Raw genomic sequence first — 19,725 nt, forward strand, 5'->3', positions numbered from 1 at the left:
AGTGTCACTGTTAGGTGAAGCGTCATCTTGACATGCCTAAAGTAAAGCTAAATGCCATGTAACTTCTAGTGACAAGTCACTTGTCCTCATCCTATCAAGCCAATAACATTCTTTTAATAATGTCTACTAACATTATCAAGTAACTGCAACTGACACTTGAGGAAGCTGCACTGAAAAATGAACTAAAGGAAGTTTAAAGTAGAATGATACCTAGCAACAGATGAATGACCCCCCCCAAAAAAAGAATCAACACCAAATTGTTATAAAATAAAGATAATAAGACAGTTACAGAGGCTATCAATATCATTTGGGAGGAAGAAGGTCCCACAAATGACTCCCAACAGGTAACATTAGCCCAAAAAGACTTCAGGGAGAAGGGGTTTTGGTAAGTGACAAAACAAGTTGAATCAGGAGGTAAAAGAGGAAAAGCAGATTCAGGATGCCTCTCCAGACCTTCCTGGCTGTGACAGGAATATATATAAACCAGTCACAGAATAAGGAAGACTCAAGTGGAAATGCATGTCAAGACCTCTAGGTCTAGAAAGCCAGTGATATAAGAAAGAACTAGTTTTGAAAAATGCTATCAAGTATCAAAGATGCATTAGGAAGACTGCATTTTTATACAAATCTCAGAAACTTAAGAGGTAATAAGGTAGAGACAGAATAATGATGAATCCAAAAAAGGGCAGATAAAGAGTTAACATACCATCTAATTTCCTGCTTGGGTGTGAGAAGCAAAGTTATTCAAGGAGGGTCAAAGATTTTTCCATAGTTAACACCTACCCAGAGAAACAAGAATGATCCTACATATTTGATCCTTTTTAAGGATTCTTGGGCAAATGCTCTCAGAGGTCTGAAATCCCTCCTGATATCTGATATCCTAGTTGTTGCTTTCTTATTTGTATTCCTCTTGTTTTTACTATTTCTTTTTCTTTCTTCCTTCTTTTTTTTTTGCCAAATTAAAATGGTGTTTTCTGGTTGATCAATGAACAGAGATCTAGTCTTCATTTCTTAGCTCACATTACTCAATGTCCCCAAAAATCATTTCTCTATTTTTAAAAAGTTTAGTTTACATCTCCTACTGTATTTACTGAGATCTGATTACAATAAAGTAGTTTAAAATACCCTCTAATTATTGCTATAAATATCTAAGGAAACTAAACAGGCATGTCTTGCTTTATGGGGGTAAAAAGAGAGAGATATAGGAACAAGTTCCTCGAGCCAACTTACAAATCCTCCTTTTCTTAGACAGGAATCGCCCGGGGATGAGCTCAACACATACTCCACCATGCTAACGCCTAGTCCCCCACTCTCCGACCGTGGGGACAGTACAGAATTGACCTCACTGTTCACATGGAAACTCTGACCAGGTCTTCTCTGCACCATGATTGGCTGGGAAACTGAATGATCTACAAAAAAGATACACAAGCATGATACAGTGCAGCCAGAGGCTCAAACAAATTATGAGTGATGTCTCATGGATAAACCAATGACTAGGAATCAGGAAACCTACATGGTCAGTTGAGCCAAAACCTCCTTTTGCGTTTTCCCCAAAGTATAATATTCTACATGAGGTAAGGAAACTAAACACACCCTCTTATATCCAGGATAGCAGAGCAATACAGCAGTTCATGTAACTGGTTTATCTAGTTTAGTGGATAAAATTAACAATTACCCTTTTCAAGAATTTCTTTTTAATATACCTTATTAGTAATATTACTATAACAAAATGTGGTTTTACTGCCCTTTTTAGAATCAACAACATAATTTGATCTTTTCTGATGACTCAGTGTCATCTGAGATTCCATTCTTACATTGCGCTGTAACAGCACATCAGCTTTGGGATTTTCTGTCCCCTTCCTTCCTTATCACCTGTCATTTCTGTCTGCTGTCAGTGTTTCTACCTCTAAAATTCTTCCCATCCCATCTCAAAGGTAGTCTGTCAGAAAAGCACCTGTGCCCAGTGACTTTAATTGGCCCAACCACATTTATGGATTGGTCATCCCATACAAAGTACACGGGGGTAAAGGGAGGTAAAAGAAACATCAACTTCAAATGGCAGGCATGGATTTTCTAATTCCAAGTATGCTGACAACAATACAGAACAAGAAGTTATACCTGAAATTATGGTCATTTCAAATAAGACCATTTCCCTGTGGCTAGCACTTCAATAAAATACTGGAAGACTTGATTTTGTGTTAATTGTATTTTAATAAATTACATCATATAAGCTCCTTCATGGCAATTATACTACAAGACAGGACATTGCTTGACATGCTTGTGTCACTGAAGTAAAATTCATGACTTGCCAATTGCTGAGGAAAGGAGCTCTAAGACAGGCATAAATCACAGTACAGATTGCTAGATCTAGATTACCTGATGTTCCCCAGGCACTGTCTCGCCATTGATCACCCAGGAATATTCCTTTTGGTCCATCTTTGCTGGATTCATCTGTTTCCCAAAACTTTTTACCTGGCAAGAGCTGCTGCAAATTAAAAATAATAGATGCTTTTAAAGAATTCATAAAGGATGAAAGTACAGCAGTCAACACTTTCTTTTAGACACGGGTACTGAAGATGCTCACGTGCCCTGAAGGTCTTTAATTACAGTGTTCTGACTACACAGACTGTGGCCAGAGCACTACTATGTATTTGGTAAAAGACACAAAGTCCTAAGGCAGGGGGTCTCAGCTTAAATATCTGAAATTATTCACTTAAACCATGCCAAGATTTTTAAATGGGAAAGGAGAATAATATTAGATCTATTAACTACTGCTTGATAAGAAGAAGTATCTACGATTACCAAAACGCTTCTGCCTGCCTACATGTATGTATTCTAACTGACCACAGTTATTCAACCTGGACCATGAGCTCAGACCCCAGCTATAGAATGCTAAAGGCGACCCCCCCATCCTTCGTACACAGAGATTCTGTTAACTAAAACGCTCTCATGACCAGAAAGAAAAAATTTAAAAAAAAAAAAACCTTCCCAACCACAATATTAACCTAGTGCAAGATTTTGGAGAGACGGGACAATTATTCTCATTTCTGGAAGGGAAATAAAATCTCCTAACCTCAGTTCATTTAAACAATACCAAGTTATGTTATTAAAGTGATTTCACAAGACAGTCTACATTTCAAGGAAATGTAGGGATCGCGCTGGGCTGTACCAATATGTGAACTTTAAACTAGTTTCAACTAAAGAAATTCAAAGTACCCTTCATACAAAACAAGCACAAGATCAAAGATCTAGTGACAGGGTTACAAGGTAAACCCTCATCTAGATTTTCAATCATTCTTCATGGTAGTCACCAGTTTTACTCACTAAATTGTCCTTCATATTTCTTCCTGTGATTACATTTTCCTTTCAGCTGTTACTCTGAAAACAAACTTTTAAGTTTGAGATTGCACTTAATCACTGCTTTTGAGCATAAAAAAGCTCACCCAGAGAGCTGAGGAACAGAACAAAACCAAAGCACAAAACATTTGCTCTCCTCCTTGACAATAAAGATTTATCTTTCCAATTTATAACCCAATGACAAAGGAGGAGCAACTCAACTTTGCCCTCATAGTCTGGGTTTCTCAGCATAATTTTAATCTAGCTCTATAAACCTGTCTGGTGATATGGGCTACTACCTGCACCAAGCAGTTTCCCATATATTTTTCTCTTCAGGATGTCTGCTATTTTGTAATTCCACAAGATCATGAGAGAAGATATATTCTGATCTGACATTTAATTGCCCAGTCCCTTAGATTTACTTGAAGATGAGTAGTTATAAGCAGTCAATTCCTAGTGTGCCCCTCAAGTGTACTCTTTGATGGAAATAAGGACAAGCCGGTCTGTTCACCTGAAGGCAGATGGAGGGGACAGGATGGGAGCAAAAGCCCAGACCTTAAATAAGCAGTGCAATCAGGAAGCCCTGGACTAGACAACTTTGGTGTGTCCTAGGACAAAGTGCTGTACTCCCTTAGGCCTCATTCTCTTTGAAGGAAGTATTTTTCAGGTTGTAACAAACAGAGATAAATGCCCAGCACAATGCCTACCACATAGTAGGATTTCAATGAATATATTCAGTGACAGCACATCAGGGCAAAGAAGCTGCAAATTACAAAAGGGACAGAGAAAATTAATATGTACTACAAGTTCAATTCAACAATTCTTTTTTTTTTTTTTTACTTATTTTCTTCCTATTTAGTCTCAAAATGCCCTCTCACAGTATTACAAATAAAATTTTTCCTTGGTAATACTCTTTCCGACTAACATTTTCATTTTTCTCCCGTATTCTGTAGGCAGTGCGAGCAAACAGTAACCTAGACAAACTTTTCTTATATGTACCATTAAAATATAAGCACAAGAGACACCTCACTTGGTTAATTTTACTCTCCACATAATGGTGAAAAGAGTAAAGATGATCAAAAATATTCATCACAGTGTTCAGCCCTCTCTACACAAATTTGGAAATCTTTATTCAAAATCCAGGGATGAGTTTCTGTAAGTAACAGCCTCCATGTGCAAACATAGTCTGTCCCTAATTTGTCAAACTGCTTACTGAAAGCGGCAGCCCTTGAACTCAAGGTTTTCAAAATGACTGTTGGGAGTCTGTCCTCTTCCACGGTAGCTTGCTAGGCTGTCATAACATGCAAAGCCAGCCAAAGCAAGTGAATATACAAGCAAGGCTGTTGGAGATGAAACTTTCTTACAAGGAAGTAACAATACAGCAAACATGTAGCAAGGTGCTAAGAAATGGCTATCTTACTTCAATGTAGTAACAGACTCAACAAGTTTCAAAAAATACACCCAAAAAGTCCAGAGCCTTGCCAAACACCAGCCATAGCTCCCACTATTAACAGCTTAAATAAAAATCCTAAATAGATGCTACAAACAGCCCAAACAGTAGAAGAACTCAATGTGCTTTGGCAAAGTGTGCTGAGAAGAACTAAGTATTATCAATGATAACAGCAGAGGCTAAAAAGGCATGTTTGTAAGAGATAAAGAAAAAGATGGGCAAAGAGGGTGGCAGCATGTTGGTTATGGGAGGAGAAAAAAGGTGGAACCTATGAGCTGCAAGAGTGTTCTGCAAATGGGAAGGAAAGTAAAACACTAAAACCAAGGTACTTGGGCAAAGATAAAAACAAATTTAGCAATGCACTCAGTCTCTGGACCTTACTTATATTGAACCCAGCACTTCTCTTTCCTCCAAAACATACTCATGCCACCTCCTCAGACGTAATTACTCAATAAATCTAATGACCTCTGCCTCCCAGTGCTAATGCCCCTATATAACCCCTTTTCCCTACCTGTAGGGCTGGATCCCAACTTGCTTCTAAGGAGTAATACAAACTTTCAAGATCATGTTACAAAAGGCTAACCTCAGTAGTGCTTCTACTCTTCTTTTGCCTGTTTGCTGTCATCTATCCTGCTCTCTTCCTTGCTCACTTTGATGAATCTAGCTAAGTTGTGCACTGCCCTATAGAGAAGTCCACATGGCGAAGAACCAAAAGAGGTCTCTGGACAACAAATAATTCACTAGGAAATCAGTTCAACAACCAGGTGCACCTTAATCCTGACATTAATGAGGAGAGTGAGCCTAGAAGCAGATCTTTTCCCAAATGAACTTCTGAGATCACTGCAATCCAAGTGAAATCTTGACTGATGCTTTGTAGGGATCCTGAAATAGAAGACTTTGGGAAGTTATCATTGGGTTCCTGACCTGAAAAAACCTATAAAGCTTAAACCCCTGTGTTGTCTTAAGCCATTAAATTTGGGGGTAATTTGTTAAATAGCAATAAATGGGTAATTAATAGGTATGAATGTGGAGGTGTTGTTTTCTTCCATTCAAACATTTAACAGTATTTTCAAGAAATACTTGTTCCATTTCTAATATTCAAAATCCATGTGCTTTTCAATTTGGAAAAAATTGAGTCTGTTCCGTTTCATGCTCTCCCCTGCTACATGTTTGCTGTACTGTTATCTCCTTTTAAGAGAATTTAGCCTAGAAACAGCCTTGCTTATTGCCCTTCTGTATTAAAAATGACTGACTTTTTAAATGTTACAAAATTTAAAAAGTCAAACACATTAAGCTTACTGTGATTTAGCAACAATCACATATTCAAGAGTCAACTAAAATAAAGATATTAACCCTTTGCACTCCGAACCATTTTACGATATTTTGATTTAATTTCTTGTACCATTTCAAGATAAAACTTCAGGGAAACATGCATGTCTCAAAAAGTTGCGTTGAAATAACCTCAATTCCCCGTAATCACTAATAAATTGCAATGTCCCCTGAGAGGGGACATCCGAGTGATATGCTAGAATTCCGATGTCCCCTGAGAGGGGACAGCGGAGTGCAATGGGTTAACAATTCAAATCTGATATTAAAGAGAGCTATAATCTACTGAACTAAAACAAACTGATAGAGTTTGCAATTGTTATTTCAAACTCAAAAGCAATCCTCTGGAGTTATCATCATCTACAGCATTGGTTAAAACATCGTGGTTTGCAAACCCATTGGCATAAACACCAGGAATGGCCAAATCTTCAATTAAGCCACACCTAAATTCAATCAACAAAAAGTTAAATGCAACTAGTACATGAAACAAAGTTCCTGCCTGCCCCATGAAGAATTTGGAAATAATGACTGTTCTCAAGCAGCACAAAAATAGGTGACAGCAGAGGTTTACAAAAATTCACTTTAAAGACAGGGTATGAAAAGATTAAAAGATTTGACAATTCTAAAGGAAGATAACAGGAATTGGGAATGGGTACAAGAGCACAGGAGACCCAGGAATTTACAAGTCTGCAGGATTATCCAGTTGGCATGTTTGGGGAGAGGCACATGATGCACAAACAAATCTATCTTTATAAAAGCAATTTATGTATCAGGCTAGAGAGTAGCTTGATTACAATAGCCACTAAAAAACATTCAAGTACCTTCCCTGGCTTAGACTTTGCTTATCAAGCAACCTTCTTATGAGAACTTGACTTCCTCCTATGGCCAAGAGTGATCACTGGACAATTATACAGTCCATTTGAGAGTTATTTAGCCTTATAAAATGATAAACTGAGTTTTCTTTTATAATTTAGTCTCTGTGGTTCTGGTCAGTATGGGTCAATCTCTGAATCCAAACATCTCAGAATTAGTAGTCAGGGTCTTTTACAAGACCTACAAACCGAGAATCAGGCCTGGAAAGTCCTACTGAGTCCTAGGGCAAGTTAGGGATAATTAGGCAGTTTCAGGGACAGTGCAGGCAGGGACTTCAGGAGAGTTAAGGAAGCTCCAGAAATAAGGGCAACAAATTCCAAAGGGAACTAATAAAACACCCCAGGACTAGGGATAACAGGACAGTATGGAATAAAGATGATGAAGAGAAAAAAAAAAAGTATGCTAAGATAAGGGCTGGGATGCATAGTCTTAATTCTGGGCACAGAGACATGAAGGCCAATCACAGAGAGACTAATGGAACTTTAGAATAATGAGGGAAAGAAGGTATATATTCCCAGAGACACCTTCCTTGCCCCTCCCTGGCCTGGTTCCACCAGTTGGGAAGTCCCACTTATTTCTGTACCTTTTCTCCTTAAACTTCTTTCTCTAAACAAATCTGCCTCTTTTCACTTGCTTGCCTGAGTCCTCAAGCGAAGTTCTTGCTGCGGCTTCATGAGACACCAACCTATGGTGGTCTAGTAGCTGGGATTCAGCACTGCCCCTGCAGCATGGAATCCATTCCTGGCTGGGAAACTAGACCTGAAAACCTGAAATTACAATTTCACTACCTTCCTCCCTAGCAATACAACAGATTTTGTACTCTTCTCATTAAATATTGCATTGTCATATTAAATAGCCCCTTCAAAAATGGTGTTCTCAAAATTCTTCGGGAGAAAAAGACACGCTATTTATCCCAGCTTGAATCATAGGCTTGTAAAATAAAAGCCTTACTTAAGTAACCAGTAAACTTATTCATGAGGCTTCTGGAAAACAAAAGAGAAATCAAGCAATGGTATACAAGCAAGGTTAGTCACTTGGGAAGAAACCTCTACATTTTGTTAGAAAACACATTTTTTTCCTCTCATTATCTAACCAAAAAAAGACAATACACAAAATCACACTTGCATGATTAATTTCCAAGAGTCCTTTAAACAGAGATGGGAAAAATAAAGGACTGAGAATGTTGAGTCTCTAGGTTTCTTGTTTTATTCAGATACAGAGGTAAAGCACATGACGTTCTCAAATCATTAAAAAAAAAACTTTTTAATCCCAACTGTGTGAATTTAATCAACCTATTCTCAATTCTTTCACCTATAAAATGAACTGTTATGAACATTCAATGAGATAGTATGTAAAGGTGTAATAATGCTGAAATCAAAGTAACCACTAAAAGAATTAGCTGCTAGTATTAAAAACAAAGTAGTATCCAAAAGACTTTACACTAACCAATTAAATGTTCCAGTGTACTCAAGAAGCAGACTGTGAAGCACAGCATCATCCAACCAGTTCAGTATAAATTCCCTAACTCAGAGCCCTAACGAAACACTCCAAGAACCACCATGATTACAGCTTTGCAAAAACTAAGAGGCAAAATGAATATTAAAGACCGGATTTGTTTGACCATACCACCACAAATATTTACATGGGGAAATACCAATGATGACCTCAACATTTAATACTCCAAAAGCGGAAGAAGAATGTAACATTAGGTAATTCCTTTTACCCTCAACATAGGCTGCACAGAGTTGTCTCTCAGATTAGAAAGCTGGCCTCTTAAGGAGTACTTATTTACAAGGATGCTACAAACCTGCAGGCATGGTCAGGCTTGATCATATTATCTATCTGGCAGTGAAAACTTCCAACACAAGCTTAGTCTCACTGGAATATAGCCAACACAAGAAGTATTTAAAAAAAAAAAAAACCTGCTATTTTTATTTTAACTAGCTAGTAACCTACAGTTCCTCTTATCATATATTCCCATTACAGTAAAAATACATGACAGCAATTCAGAGAAAGGATCACTCAAAAAGATTACTACTAACCAGTGATAGTCAAATTCTAGTCAGAACTGACCTATAAATATTCCATAATTTTCAGAAATCCCTTCTCAAAAAATCATAATGCCCTAGATTTACGTAGCCTTCTGTTCTGTAAAGGGGTGTTGTGAAGCCAAGTGACATAGTATACAAAATGCCAACATAATGAACTATACTCACATAAATTATCACATAAATTATGTTTTATCAAGGACCAGTTTAAATGTAAACATGTAAATCAATATCCTTTACAAGTCCTTAAAAAAAAAGTAAATCCATTCCTTGTTATGACAATTCTTCTGGAAAGATTCAGAAAATATAAACATCAGGTCATGTACATTCCTGAGAATTTATCTCAACAACAAAACTATAATCAAAGTTAAAGAGCAAAAAAATTGGAGAAAACAATGTTCACAAAGTAGCTGTAATACAAATGCATAATGTAAGCCACGACTATATATGCTATATAGTCTATGTATAAAATAACATCGTTTTAAAGTAAAAACAAAAAAATACACATGTTAAAGACATTTCTTCACATAACCCTTCCCTTTTGGATCAAATTGAAAAGAAAAATAAAAAGTGAAACAGATTCTTTAGTCAGGAGGATGGGATTATGGGTAACATATTTAAATATGCTTTTGTTATGATTTAGAACTGATTTTCTAATACATAAAAATTGAAATTATGGTGGCATGGAATTCACTACAAATAAGGTATTTTCTTTCTTTTTTTGTTTAAGATTTATTTTTATTTATACAAGTACTGGGGCACAGGCCAGAGGCAGGGGAGGGTGAGAGAATTCACCAGAGACAGAGTGGGGAGCAGAACTGGCACACCTGACCGAAATACACTGCTGAGGGGAGCAGCAGGCAAGACGGGAGAGGTCTGCCACGCTATGTGGGTTTCTCCCTGGCTGGCCGGGAATTGAACCCACACTGCGGAGGCTACAGACAGCTTCACAGCGCTGCATTCAACCCACTGCACCACCGGGGAGGCCCCAAATAAGGTGTTTTCTTTGAAGCAGATACATTTCACTTCAATATAATTTCTTCTCTTTTTTTTTTTTTAAAAGATTTATCCATTTATGCATACAAGAGCTGAGGTACAGGCCAGAGGTGTGGGGGATGAGAGGATTCACCAGAGACAGAGTGGGGAACAGAACAGGCAGACTGACTGAAATACAGCTGAGGGGAACAACAGCAAGAAAGCAGAGGTCTGCTGGGCAATGTGGGTAGCTCCCTGGTCCGCCAGGGATCGAACTCATGCTGCAGAGGCTGCAGATAACTTCACAGTGCTGTGCTTAACCTCCTGTGCCACCCTCAACATAATTTCAAAATGATGAGTATTAGTGGTAATTTTATAGAACTCAAATCCTTTATTTAGAATGTTTTTAAAACAAGTTGAAGCAGATAATATAAAACACTTTGAAAACTAGTTTAAATAGATAATGTTCAAAGTGATGCTTTAATCACAAGCCAGTGACTTTTTAAGCGTATTAATAAACAAAAATGATATGTTAGTTTTCATCTTCTCTTTCAGTTTAAGGAACATGATCTTTTTAAACTCTCAATTCCCATTTATACATCTATTTATTAAGGAATTATTAATCAGTTAATTGGTACTCAGTGTTTATGTGTAAAGATTTCAAAATGTTAAACATTTCTGTTCTATTTCATTTAATTAAAATCAAAAAGAGAACAATCTAAGAATCAACATTTGCAATAATTTCTTTCACATTTCTCTAGTAGCCATTCCCAATCTGGCATCTAATAATTACTGCATAAAATTTTTAGACTATGTGACAAAATAGTTACTACTGAAAACAAAATTTCCACTTAATAGTCTGTTAAGTAAATATCTCTTTTGACTGAAATCTAATATACCCCCTTTAAAAAAGGAAAAGTTTAATTTTTGGTATAATTATGCAATATATAAATTTAAAAGATTTTAAAAATATTTCCCTAGCTTTTTAAGTACTTTTCATAAGCACAATATCTGATACCCTTTAATAACATTTCCACCACTAAGGATGAAATCATACAAATTACACAGACCTGGCCAAGATGAGGTGATCTGATCTCTCCCATGTCTGGAAAATCAATATTGTTTTTCTGACTAATGAAAAAATATTTTAAATTCAACATCTGTACTTAACTGATTTCAGAAAGTAAAGTACTACTTGAACATAACCTGAAATGCACAGACTGCATTAGTCACCACTAGAAATAAAAAGTAGTAGTGAAAGACAGTCTTGGCCCTGAAAGTACGTCAAAGTTTAGAAACAAAAACTTACCGGTAATCAAATTGACACAGTTATAAGGCATTTTGAATAAGTAGACTAATAGCGTGATATAGACTGTTAAACTTCACAACCCACTATAGGAAAGAGAGAATAACCTGGGTTAGACATGGTCATGGACTGCTTTCAAAGTAGGGGAGAATTCAGAGGAGGCAAGACAATGCAAAGGGCTTTACACAAAGAGCAAAGGTAGAACACAAAAGCAAGTGGGGAAAGTGGCCCTTAAAAGAAAAGAGACAGCCACTGACACAGAAGAGAAGGAAGGAAAGGGGGGAAAGCACAACCAACCCAGCTGTCAAGTGAAGCAATGAGGAGCTGAGCTTTAATCCAACAGACAGCAACAAGGAATAACATCATGAAAATTAATTTTAAAAGATTAATCTGGCATTCCTCCACAAAATGAGGTGAGGGGAAGCAAGTGAACAAATGCTGAGAGGCTGAATAAAGAAACTGTTGCAGCGTTGAGTGAAACAAGGGAACTGTGGAATGGGAGCAAGGAAGGTATAAACTGCTATTCAGAATGCCTCTCAGATGTCACAGCATTTTTTTTAAAAAGCTGTATAATTTCAAAAGAAGATTCATCACCCACTATGATGATCAATAATGAAGTAATAAGTACACATAAGCCAGTCTATCACTAAAGTTCTTTTAATTAAGAATCTATTCTGTAGCATCAACTGAGTGCGCAGTCTCAATGAGAAAAGGATCCAAGAATATAATATTGTACAAGTTTATTAAACAAGTGCAGTGGGTCAAGTTTTCAGGCTACCCTGTGTAGGTCCACTGTGGACTACTGGGGCAAGTAAGAGCCAAAAGAGCAATCCAGTATCAATAATATCTTGGTAGTTCTTAAATTTCAGAATGATCACAAATTAAGAGGAAATTGCAAGCAGTCGGCTCTTCAATTGATGACAAGAGTTATAACTTCAAATGCACTCAAAGAAGCACAGAGGCAAATTACCCATGTTCTTTACCACACAACACAATCACTGTCAAAACTTTATCCTTGGAAGGAAACACACAAAAGACACTGTATTTTCATAAAGCATGCACTTCAAAGAAAATTCAGAGACACTGTTAAGCACTGTTAATCTCCATGGTAATTTGTGAGAAATTAACCTGGGGCAACCTGAACGCTAACTAGTCCTTCATCCACTCCACATCCCTTCTGAATTCACTGAAAGCAGTTTTACTTATATCTTCCCACCTCACATTATTGGAACACAGCCAAAAGAAACTCTTCTCTGCTATCTTCATAAAACTTGATAGGTTGACTGTAAATTATGTTAAGAAAATGAAAAATGGCCTGGATGAACAAGGCTTTTTTGCATGACATAGGGATAGCATGTAAGGAATTCAGAAGACTATGTTATCACAACTATCTATAAGTTATGTATAAATAAGATCATTTGTTGTTATATATGTATAAATTATACAGTTACATCTATAACAACCACATTATGTTATAGATCCTTAATAATCTAGTTTATATTAGTGTAGACATCAATGATCATATAAAACACTCGTGCAATAGTGCATAAAAGTCCAGTGTGCAAAAGCCTCCAGATGGTTTAGGAAACCTGTGAAGTTCATCAACAATGCCATGAAATCAAGACTGCTTCATGACCTACACTCTCAAAGCCCCCAAAGCAAAAAGCTAAATAAAGAATCCTTTGCCTCAATATGGGATCAAATACTCAAATCCAGCCATCACATCCAGTCACAACCTCAAGGTATTTTTCTAAATAAATTTTTTAAAGATTTATTAATTTATGCATACAAGAGCTGGGGTGCAAGCTGGGGGGGGGGGATTCACCAGAGACAGTGGGGAGCAGAACAGGTGGACTGACAGAAATATGCTGCTGAAGGGAGCAGCGGATGAGACAGGAGAGGTCTGCTGCCAGGTGGGTTAGCTTCCTGGGGGTGGGGTGGAGAGGGAATCAAATTCATGCTGCAGTGGCTGCTGATAGCTTCATAGTACTGGGACTAACCCTTTGCACCACCAGGGCGGCCCCTCAAAATATTTTTAATTATTAAACTGACAGGGATCTCAGTATGTCAGATATGGACAAGTTCCCTTTTCATTCATTCCAGAAGATGAACATGTCATAGCTATGGATACTATGTATACCAGGGAACAATACAAAGAATAAACTGCTCATTCTAACTGCATTAATTAAGAAACAATGAATTATTTGGTGCTCTGGTTCCTCTTCAGCAACTCAAAAGAATTACACAAAATAGTTTACTACAAACTTGAACAAGTGATATTGTTACAGGGGCAAGGTGAGGGGCTACCCTCTAAATGGGTTCTGCCATCAGCCGCATCAAGACAAAACACACTGTGGTGCATAAGACCCACAGTGGAAAGGAACTTTAATAGAATCAGTGTGTGACAGGGAAGAAAAAGAGAAAGAATATGGTTCCCAAATCAAACACCCAAAGCCACCCATCCCCTCATGGGTAAATGCCCAGCCAAACAGGGTTGGACAAAAACAGCACCACTGAGATCCAAAAGCTTGCCACAAGTCTGGAGGCATCTTCTAGTGGGGAACCACAAGAGAGGGGGAGAAGGAGCCAGGCAAGTCTGGGACAAAGGAGCAAAATGAAAATCCAATTCAAGATAAAGGCTGCCATTGTCAGCCTCCCCAAAGATATCTCACCCACATCTTTCTTTCAAGTGTCTCCTTCCTTGATCCTCAAGTTCCTGGTAAAAGTCCAAGGCCAAGAGGCAAGTTTGACTTCTTCACATGTCTCTCTGCTCCACGTGCCTCCTCCAGTCTTTTCCCTTCTCCATCTTTCTCTCCTCCTCCTCAGCCAGTTGTTTTCTCTGTCCTTCCCTCAGTCTTCTAGCTTCACCTCCTAGCCCAGCTCTACTCTTCTTTGAGGTTGGGTAGGGGACCTAGAACCTCCCATTCCCCAGCAAAAGTAATTCCAGTTTTCTAAATATTTCTGTGTCTGGTTGTGTGTATATATATGAGGATATTTCCATGTCCCAGTTGATGGTCTAGAGAAAGTGTCCTATAGCTCTGGTAATAACTCTATTAAATAAAAACCCTTTATAATAAATGTCTTACAGCAGATTCCACTTGGATTAACAGCAATTTTGATTTACTATCATCTTATGTACTCTTCAGCAAAATTACCAAATAGTTCAAAATGCAAAAATTTAGAGAATGCGTTTTAGTTTTGACTGTTTCTCATCCTCTTAAGATCACAACCCTACATTCCTACATCCCTGAGCATAGAAAAGTAATCTCAACAGAAATCTAGTCAACTAAACTGAGGTCCCTTGGAAAAAAGTAGTATCTACTTCTGAAGTAAAAGAGAAAATAAAGAACCCATGCTTTAAAAGTTACTGTATGATTCATTTAACACAATATACAGAAACAATAACCACTTGGATACAAAATACTTCATTAGCTGAAGTCCCTAACCTCAAAATTTAAGTATGAGGAAATAGAAAATATTTACACAAACCACCATATATAAAATAAATTAAGATCACAAAAATGATACAATTAACTTGCTACATGAATTCCCTTTTATAAAATTTGGTTAGTAAGTACTTTAAAGTTTTCGCAGAGGAACTAGTAAGTGAGCTGGGTTTTGAATAAACGGTAGATGCTGGATGTGTAGAAATGAACAGCAGAAAGACCAGGATTTGGAGGGCTACAGATCTGGGTTCATAAAGTCATTATAGCTTGCTTCATTAACTTCTCTAAACCCTACTTGCCTCATCAATAACAGGGCATAGTATTATTACAGGACCACTGTAGAGACTGTCATGTCCATGAATTAAGCAGCGCACCACCTGGAAAATCATATATACTCAATGTATTGCAGATATTTTGATTTCCAAGCTTAACAACTGAAAATCCACATCTTGATACCTATGGCCTTAGCTGAAATCACTTGACCTTAGAACTCATCTTCCTCATATTTAAAAAAATTATACTAATACTGCTCAAAAAATCAGTTGAGGGTTCATATAGGTAATGAAATCAATGACAGTGTGTCTTGAAAAGTGCTGATGTATTTATTGCAGGTTAAAAATTAGCTGGCTTATCCTCAAATTAGAAAATGTTGTGGATGGGGAAAAAATTACATTTTAGCCAAAGGAGGAGAAATTTAACAAAGATAGATTAAACATTATGTGGACCATCTATATCCACCTGCAAAGGAGCATGTTTTACTGCATTCAAACATTTCAACACAGCTAAACTTACACAGTGATAGATCTGCCTAGTCTTCCTAGTGCAGGATAGATGGTAGATAGTGGAATAAGTGGGGCTCCACACAGGTCCCAAAGTGACAGAATTGGGAACTAGGTTCCAAGTGTTAGATTCATGTACAGTATCAGGGTTAGAAGACACGTTCTTATCTTACTCTTCAAAAGGCCTAATTCCAATCCCAAAACTATTGAGATTCCCCAGGGACTTCTCCAAACCTCATGAAGAGGGTACTATAACACATACTCATTAACCTAAAACAAGAAAGCCATTAAACTAAGATCTTGTTCCTCCAGGTCACTTGGCCTGCCTAGCTGTTTTCTCGAAACATTGTTTGGTTTGTTTGTTTTTTTTTAATAGATTTATTTATTTATTTAATTTCTGCAAGCACTGGGTACAGTCAGAAACGCAGGAGGGTGAGAGAATTCACCAGAGCCAGAGTGGGGAGCAGAGCAGGCAGAAGAACCGAAGAACACTGCTGAGGGGAGCAGTGGGCGGCAGGAGAGGTCTGCGCGCCATGTGGGACCCTCCTCCTCCGGTGGCCGGGGAGCAGCCAGGGATCAAACCGGCGCTGCAGAGGCTGCAAGCAGCCTCACAACCCAGCGCTCAACCGCTGCGCCACCAGAGAGGTCTCTCGAAACATTGTTTTAATAGCAAGATGTCAAAACTGCCCAACATCCAAGTGGTATTAATTCACTGTTAATGGAACTAGACAGTTTTACCATTTTAATCTGGACTCAAAAGCTACATTTTTTGGAAATGGGATTTTTGCATCACCACTTGTTCAGATATTTCTCAAGGCTTAAATTTTCCTCCCTTCTGGAAAAAGATCATCTGAGCTTGCTGACAAACAATAAATCTCCTTTCCAAATTTCAATACACTTTGAGGCTAACTGGGTTACTCTTTGGGGATTCTAAATTGCAAGGAATCGCCAACTGTGAAGAATTCCTTCTAGCGCTATAGATCCTAGAAGTACTTCTGAAAGCTTCCAATTCCATGAGATATTCAGTTAGCCATGAAGGAAAGATGCAGAAAAGAATTTAACAGACTTAGTCTCCACATTAGGCTCCCACTTACTCTGATATCAGAATTGAATTTCAGACTTCAAATTGATGAACAGACTTCAAATGTGTTAGGCAGCTATAGACGAGTGAATCAGCCACTTAGAGAATCCAAGAAAGAGTTATGGAATCTTTATACCACAAAGGGAAAGTCACTCTTACAAAAGCATCACTTAAAGGGACTACACCTGAGGGGAGAGATCAAATATTGCACAAAAATGAACAATGATGCAAGAAAATTAAAAAAAAATTAAATTTTAAAAGGGCATCATTTAGATGTCTTCTGGCATATCAAGAAAAGGCTTAACTATTCCTCTTTTATCTTTTTTAAAGACAGAGATAAGGGCAAACTCCAAGAATCTTAAGACTTGAAAGCATCCTGGGAAACTACCTAGTTCAACATCTTTGTTTTACAGATAGAAAAAAGCAAAGTCCAAAGAAGATGAATGTCTGCATCAAGGCCGGAAGTTGTGGCTTCAGGATTCTTGTCTTTATCCCACCAAGTTACACCTTCCTTTCGGTTAACAGCTTACCAAATCACTATCCAATCTCTCCATCTAAAAACCATTCTACCACCTCACACTTATGGAGAATTCCTATGTAATGCCTAATGAGAATCTCTCCAGGTATATTTTAAACATATCTCACGTTATTGGTAGTAGGATGCAGCATTACTCTGTATATAGTACCACTTTCCAGATTTCCTTCCTCAAATTTACAAACATTGTCTATTACCAAGGATAACTTTTCTAGACTTCAGTTTTCCAATATGAATGAAGAGCTACATATCTAAAAACACTCCATTATTCCAAAAATAATCGCTGATCTCTTAATGTCCCTAAAAGTTGTGATGTTTACTACAGTATAACTATTACAGAATCTTAAAGAGAAAAAGATACCTTGCTTTTAAGTTAGAAGACCAAGTGTGCAAATTAAGGTGATTTTTTCTGTCAAAGGCTCTCAAGGCAATTTCCAATTAGAACCACTAATCTTTTTTTGCATATCCACCCTTTTTAGGACATGAACAATAATCATACTGTCCTCCTACAGATAGAGCAAATAAGTCATGCAATATCACAAAGCAAAGCAGAAAAGAACCCAGAAACCCAAGGTCAGTGGCATTCCTCAATACTACAAAGATACATTCTTGAATACTCAACTAACAGACCAAGCTCTTCATATGGAAATAAACTAAACTTTTCAGGACTATACTTTAATTGAATAAAAAAAAGCTAGGAAGAGAGTGGATTAAATACTTGACAATAATTTGTGGACCTCTCCTAAAACATTTTTTTTCTATCTTCCTTTTTGTGTTGACTTTTTAGAATACGAAGCAAGTAAGGCACTTAGTATTGTCAGTCTTTGAGCTAATAACTGTACTTCAGACTACCAGTAAGGTTTGAAAGTGCTATTTTAAGTAACCACTTCTTGTCAAGATTTGTATAAATAAATGCTCTCAATTTTCCAAAGTAACAAGAGTTCATTAGTGGTTTTGATGAAAAAAATGTAACAAGAACCACATAAACTCTAACTTTGCTAGAGATCAATTATTTTGGATGGAGTCAATTCTCTTTGAATTCTAAAGATTGTAAAGATTCATACTGTCTTTGAATACAGGTATTGATTAACATGAGGATTCACAGGCATGCATGCACACACATACCACAAAATAATAGCAGCAAATATATAGTCATTGCAATTTACTTAAAATTTTAGTGTTTGTATGGGTAAATACTATACATCCTCACCCAGAGATGTTTTATTAAAGGGAAGGAAATTTAATGAAGTCAAACTCATTTGAAGTTGTACTTTTATTTTACTATAAAAGCTTGTTTGTTTCATTTCTCTTTTGTGCCATCTCCCTATATGGGGGGGGGGGGGGGGAATTCTCCCAACCTGCATCTATCCAAGTCCCAACTTTAAGACATTTCTAAAACTAAAAGACATTTCTCAAAGTTTATAACCTCCTCTACTATTCAAGCAATCTTAAACTTCTCCTACCAATACTGATGCCTCCTTTCACTAAAATCAACCACACATCATAAAAAACTACTCACTTTTTCTACTATCAGATGTATTCACTGCGCCTCAACTAGATCATATTTCCTTGAGCACAGAAACCCTACTCCATACTTACTTTGTCTGTCTGTCCCCTTTGTACCTAGATACTAGGTTATGCGTTCAAAAACAATTTCAGTAGTTTTCTGCATTTTGGGAGGGGGTATACAAGACATTTTTTTAAATCCTACAATAAAATATCAATTTTTATATAGTTTACTAAAGTAAGATTTTTAATATCAGTTATTTTATTGGCTTCATTTACTCTATGTGCACATGCCATGAAGAAGAGAAACCAGGCCAGAATATCAGCTCTATCACTGTGTGACTGGGTAAATTAATTCCTCTCTCTTGGGCTTTTTCTATATTTGGATATTGTCATTTAAATAAAATTCACTTTCTATTCAATTCTGTTCACGATTCTTTAATCAGAATTAAGTCTAGAGATTATGAAGTGTTGTTTACAAAACTGAACATTATTTTTATTTTGTAATTTTTTTAACCTGAGATTAGCTTTTGGTGGAATGGACCCTAAAGTTGGAATCACAGGAGAGGATCACAGAAGATCAATATGATTTCCCACCTATACATAGTATCAGACACATCTGTAAACTTTCTGTTCAAACTGCTCCCTAAGTAGAAAAACCCAACAGCCATATAATGATCATCAATGTGTACTGCTTCAATATTAGGGAGGCACAGGAACCACAAGGACACCTACCAATCTTCTCTTAAAGCTTTAAGGGGAGGGGAAAAAAAGAAAAAGAAAAAAGCAGACCAAAAACCCATGAACCCAAAGATGATAGGACACTAGACTGACCACAAGACAATTCAGAGAAGTTGGAAACACAATCTTACAACAGAAGCAAGAATCTCAGGACCAAAACACCAAAAAAATTTAATGCCTAATCACAAAGGCAGTCAATATTTGTTATAAATCAAAATTAGTATTGACTTAATTTTAAATCCTCAGAACCTAGCACAGTGCCCGGCTCAAACCAAGGAACCAGTGTATTTAATGAATGGTTATCGATGAAAATTCAGAATTTA

General features: G+C 37.2%; 1 protein-coding gene across 8 annotated transcripts in view; it reads right to left on the reverse strand.

Moving 5' to 3' along the window:
- PUM1 (pumilio RNA binding family member 1) overlaps window positions 1–19,725 on the reverse strand; it is a gene marked incomplete at both ends in the record, with an annotated part of 109,457 nt that overhangs the window by 61,889 nt on the left and 27,843 nt on the right. For 4 of the 8 annotated variants that reach the window (XM_084241871.1, XM_084241870.1, XM_084241872.1 and 1 more), the window contains 2 exons: window positions 1,231–1,409; window positions 2,377–2,485. The exons of the other annotated variants lie outside the window; for them this stretch is intronic. In XM_084241871.1, the coding sequence (XP_084097997.1) occupies window positions 1,231–1,409; window positions 2,377–2,485 (288 nt within the window). The remainder of the gene's footprint in view (window positions 1–1,230; window positions 1,410–2,376; window positions 2,486–19,725) is intronic. 8 annotated transcript variants of the gene reach the window in all.

This window comes from Talpa europaea, assembly GCF_964194135.1.
Source record: "Talpa europaea genome assembly, chromosome: 9".
NCBI lineage: Eukaryota > Metazoa > Chordata > Mammalia > Eulipotyphla > Talpidae > Talpa > Talpa europaea.